Source organism: Gopherus flavomarginatus, chromosome 1 (genome assembly GCF_025201925.1).
Source record: "Gopherus flavomarginatus isolate rGopFla2 chromosome 1, rGopFla2.mat.asm, whole genome shotgun sequence".
NCBI lineage: Eukaryota > Metazoa > Chordata > Testudines > Testudinidae > Gopherus > Gopherus flavomarginatus.
In genome coordinates this window covers 151,558,695-151,564,083 of record NC_066617.1, presented here as the reverse complement: position 1 = coordinate 151,564,083, position 5,389 = coordinate 151,558,695, and the positions used below count along the sequence as shown (strand labels likewise).

Sequence of the window (5,389 nt, the reverse complement as noted above, 5' to 3'; positions counted from 1 at the left end):
CTCCCAGCAGGCAGTGCCAGGAATAGACCCAAGATCTGCTGAGTCCCAGTCTAGTGTGCTATTCACTAGTCCACACTGTCTTATACTTACTTACTGTATTTGTGCACACAGGTCCATTCAGTGCTCTTGATTTTGGGGGCTACAGATCTGCTCTCCCAAGGGTCCCATGGAATGATCCTAGCCTCCTCCGAAGGGCATCACTAGGGTTATGGCTGCAGGAGTCAACAGTGACTGGAGTGGAACAACATTTTCATTTGGAAAGTTTTCCCACCATGATTTTAAAAAAATGGGATTTTTTTAAAGGGAAAATGTCAATTCCAATGAAAACTTTCTATTTTCTCACAGGAAATGTCAAAACTAAAGTGTTCTTTTTGTATTGAGTAAAACTTATTTCATTTCGGCTTTTTGGTTAAAAAAGAGAAAAGAAAATGACATTTTATGTCAAAATCTTGATTTGAAAAAAGAATTTTAATTTCTTTCCAACTTAAAATGTCACTTTGGCTTTTTAAAACTGGATAACTTAAAATAAATGACACTGTAAGGCAAAATTAAACGAAAATGGACATTTTAGGTCAATAGAAAAATATTGCATCATGTTGATAGAAAAATGGGCACAAAAATTATTGGGTTTTTGAGAGAGAAAATCTGGTTTTCCATCTAATGATAATAGTTCTTAGTTGAACTTGCAAAGGACTTACATTTAACTCAACAGCATCTCTCTCTCTCTAACTTGTCAATATTACATCTGATCTGTTCCAGGATTTCAGGGAATGTTCTATACATGAACGGTGAGAATCTTATTGATTTTGGGGAGGACTGGAAAACAAAAAGGGGAACACATGAAGCCCCCACAAGATCATTAGCACAGCCACAGATTCAAGAACCTTTAATATCTGGTTGTTGGCATCCATCAATGGTTTCCAGCATATCAGTATCTCATCTCATCCCTGTTTACCCTTCCAATAGAGTTTAGCATATTGACAGCCTGAGACAAGAAGAATAATAACGATGGTGTGAGGGAGAGAGAGAATGGGGCACATGTGAGGAGGGGGGCATGCACACAGTCTCTGGCATGGGGGAAAAATGGGGGCCTTAGTGTGGGGGGCAGAGGACAATGGAGCAAATAGAAACATTGTGGAGTCAGATTAGGGGATACTGATATGGAGGTAGAGGGACACACAGAGTGCCTAGCATTGGTGGGTAGGTGGAAAGAGGAGAAAGCAGGATACAGCCCCTTAATGAGGGTGAGGGAAACTGTGGGAAGTGGGAAGGGAGTTAGACACAGAGACTCTGCCAAGGGGAAGAATGGGGGACCCTAGCATGGGGAGAATTGCAACATGGGGGAATAAGTTTTCACATAGAGCCCCTGCCATGCAGTGGTGGGGAGGGAATGGGGAACATGGGGGAAGAGAGCCCACGCAGAGCCCCTGGCATGGAGGGGAAGAGAGTAATGGGGAAGAAGGAGAATGGGGGCACAGCAGGCAGGGGAGGAGATTAGGGGAATGAGGGTATGGCACAGGGCCGCCCAGAGGGGGAGGCAAGTGGGGCAATTTGCCCCAGGTCCTGCAGGGGCCCCCATGAGAGTTTTTCTGGGCCCCTGGAGCTGGGTCTTTCACTCGCTCCGGGGGCCCCAGAAAACTCTCACGCGGCCTGGGCCCCCGGAGCTTCTTCCGCTCCGGATCTTCGGCGGCGGGAGATTCCCTCGCTGCTGAATTATTGCCAAAGTGGGACTCGCTGCCGAAGTGCAGCCGGGTCTTCGGCGGTAATTCGGAGGTGGGGGTCCTTCCGCTCCGAGACCCCCCGCCGTCGAAGTGCCTCGAAGACCCACGGTGGGGGCTTCCCACCGAAGACCCAGTTGCACTTCGGCGGCAATTCGGTGGAGGGGAGCCCCGCTGCGGGTCTTCAGGGCCCTTCGGTGGCTGGTCCTGGAGTGGAAAGACACCGCCACCACCGAATTACTGCCAAAGTGGGAGGCCCCCAGGCCCCCAGAATTCTCTAGTCGGCCCTGGTATGGCATAGAGGAAGGGGGTACACACATAATACAGAGCTACTGGTATGAGAGGGAGAGAAATGAGGACCCTGCTATGAGGGAGTAAAAATGGAGGTCACAGAAAGTTCCAGGCATGAAGGGGAGAATTTCAGGGATTCCCTGAAACAAGGAGGAATGGGAGGGTGGCCCTGAGTTTGCCTATATCAGTTTCGATGTGTGCACCCCTCTGGTGAGAATCAGTGCAGAAGCAGCCCTACAGAGCAGAGCCATATAAAACCCTTTGCTGGGGAAAGGCCCCAGAGATGGGGATGTGGTTAATCTGGTGCACGGCAGCCCTGTGCTTCTTGAGAGCAAGTAAGTCTTTGGCGGAGCCCTGAAATCCCCTTTCTGGTGTCTGCAGGTTACAGCTCCTTTGTTTTACTGTGTTTGTTTCTTTTGTTTTGTCTCACAGGACATACAGATGCTAAAATCACCCAAACACCAAGCCTGGTACTGAAGAGAGGACAGACAGCCCAGCTGACATGCACACAAACTGATAATCATAACTATATGTACTGGTATCAGCAGCAGCAGGGGAAGGGGCTGCAGCTGATCTATTACTCTCTTGGTAAAGACAACAAGGAAGACGGCGACAGTGACATTAAAAATGATTTCACAGCCTATCGACCAAAGATCGAAGTCTTTGGCTTGAACATCACCTCTGTGAAGATGGAGCACTCGGCTGTGTATTTCTGTGCCAGCAGTTTAGACACAGCACTTCAGAGTCACCTCATCCCTCTACAAAAACCTCCCCCCTCCAAGAGAGCTTCTCCTCCCATGTCTATGTAAGAGAGAGATCAGGCTGCTCTCATGCAGACAGGAACAGCTTATTATGCATAGAAATACCAGCAAAGTGCTTCTGAGGTGAGCAGGGAATCAAAGGCAGAGCAGCTCTCTTAAGTATGGGTTATTTCCCAAACCATATACATCCTCTGGTGTTCACCTGGCTAGTCCCATCTTCAAGATGTCACAGCTGCAACCATGCAGTTCCTATCATGCAGGCATGAGACAGGGCAAATAGAAATCCTAACTTTGTGTTCCAAAAAAAACAATGCTCTCCTTAGGGCTGTTCTCATAGCCAACAGAGCAGAGGTATCGAAACTTTTCTTATTGTGTACCACCTCCTTACACACAGAGCAGATTAATGTTTGTGGGGCCCTGGGCCACAGAAAGTGGGAGTCCCTCCCATCCCTTCCACCTTCAGTCCCTCCCTGTCTCCCCAGTGCTTCTGTCGGGGAGCAGGGTTCGGGGCTTGCCCTGCTCTGTCCACTCTGCACTCCTATAGGGAGCAGAGGAGCCCCTGCACCCTGATCCTGTGTTATTCTTAACACTACCTGTCTTTAGCCATCTGTCTCTATTTCACTGTTATGTACAGATATAGTGCAATGCACACAACCAGAAAAAAACCAACAACCCAGCTCAGACAATTGCTGGACAACTGAACCTGTACTGTATGGTGATTGGAGGTGAGGGCACTGTACATCAGTGTCTCTGTGTATCTGTTCTATCATTGGTACATCTTGAAGTAAATTAATTACCATATTTTATATAACGAATTCCCACAGAGTTTTAAAGCTTCATCTGAGTAGCCTATTATGAAAATGCAATAAATAAATTCAATAAAATCCACCATTACAAAATGTCTCCCATGTATCCCCCCGGAGATGTCTCATGTACCTGCAGCGATAACCATACCACAGTTTGGGAACCCCTTCAATAATGAGTAACGAAAGTGAACAATAAAAGGTTACAGGTCTGAAACAGCCTGTCCAGTAGGGACAGTGACAGCCATCCATGGACACATATATGTCAGATTATTACAAGTCAAGGCAATCTCAGGACATACATTCTGCACAGCACTTGGAAAGTTCACCCCAGCCAGGAAGAGTTCAATAGACATGGGAAATTAGAGAACAACCAAAAAATTCATTAAGTTGTCTTCAGGAAAGACGTTATAGCAGGAAAGCTGAAAAGAACTAAGTATGTGTAAGTCACCCTTAGAACAACCTTCACTCCACCTCCCTGGAGCTGGCAATAGCAGCTGGGAATGATTCGCATGTGCTACAGCTGCATTCATTGGGTTAGGGTTAGCCGTAATGAATGGTAGAGGGATTAGTTGGAGCAGCTTGGCAGAGCTGTGTTTGTGAGACGAGAGTATCTGGGGAAAGCTGTGCTGCTTGAGGGAAAGCCCTCTCCCTGACCCCCGTGTGTGTAATCAAAGGAAAGTGGTGTGCACATACCTTGAGAGATCCAGAATGCCTTGTTTCAGCTTTGTGTAGGTCATACCAGCTGTGGGACACAGGGATCTTCTTGCCATGGGGACTGTCAGCAGTTAGGTGGGATTCAGGAGATGACTGTGTGCTGTGAATTTAATGAAAGGTCAGTGAAAGCAGAATGGTAGATGGCATCATGTGTATAACAGTGAAGGGGTTATAAAGGGGGTCATAAAATTTAGCAGTCCTGGTGTTCTGGCTGTGTGTGTACACTAATCATTCGAGTGTAAGACAGGTATATGGAGCTCCTGTTCAGTACAGTGCAAAGGTAGGGTGGTGAGTATATGTCATGTTGTGTTGGGGAGAGGACAGAGTTAAGGTTACATGGGCATTTACCTTAACTTTTCCTTTTCTGGTTTTCACAAGTTTGTGCTTTGTTGCACTCAATGTTCTGGAAGGGCACAAAATGTCCTAGTTTGTTTTGTCTTCTTAACAGAAAGCGAAAAGTTGTTGGTAGGAGTTTGTGGTCATTTAGGTTTCTGTAGTTATCATGCAGGTGTAAGCAGAGTCAGGATGAGCTCTACCATGACATCTGGTGGTGAATTATGGAGTGTGTGGAAAGAGTTTCAGGGAGTGTGGAAAGGAATTTCAGGTATTTGCATTGGCACACCCACCCCACCTAGCATAGCCCACGGCAGCCTGGGATGGTTATTTTGACAGCTCTGGGATCCCCAATTTCTTTGTTATTGGGGCAGGAGGAATAAAGTGTGTCACTCTGATTATGTGAATGAGGAACTATGAGACTGCATTATGACAGAGATGTCTCAACCTCAATTAAGTAGTACTTGCTAGACAAGGGACATGCGTTCCAACCCACAGTGAATGGAGAAAGATTGGGGACTGGTGTGTGTACCTGGTGGTATGGGCCCCCTTTTGAAGGCCTGGAACATCAATTGCACATTCTCCTCTCTACTGTTAAAAAGTAGAGCTAATTTTGATTCCATTAGGAGTCCATTGAAAGATTGCTGAGCTGAATTCACATTGGGCCAATAGTGCACCAGCACTGGAGCTCCCCTACTAAAAGCTGAAATCACTGAGTGCTGTGTTAACTAGTGGGGAAGCCTGAAGATCTATTGCTAAGCAGCTG

The 5,389-nt window shown here is 46.8% G+C and overlaps 1 gene segment (V, D, J or C); it reads left to right on the top strand.

Annotated features, from left to right (window-relative positions):
• The first annotated feature begins 2,256 nt into the window (after nucleotides 1-2,256).
• Nucleotides 2,257-3,635, top strand: LOC127047124 (T cell receptor beta variable 6-6-like). The segment is given in 2 exon segments: nucleotides 2,257-2,344; nucleotides 2,442-3,635. Coding segments are annotated over 2 exon segments (429 nt in total).
• The last annotated feature ends 1,754 nt before the right edge of the window (nucleotides 3,636-5,389 follow it).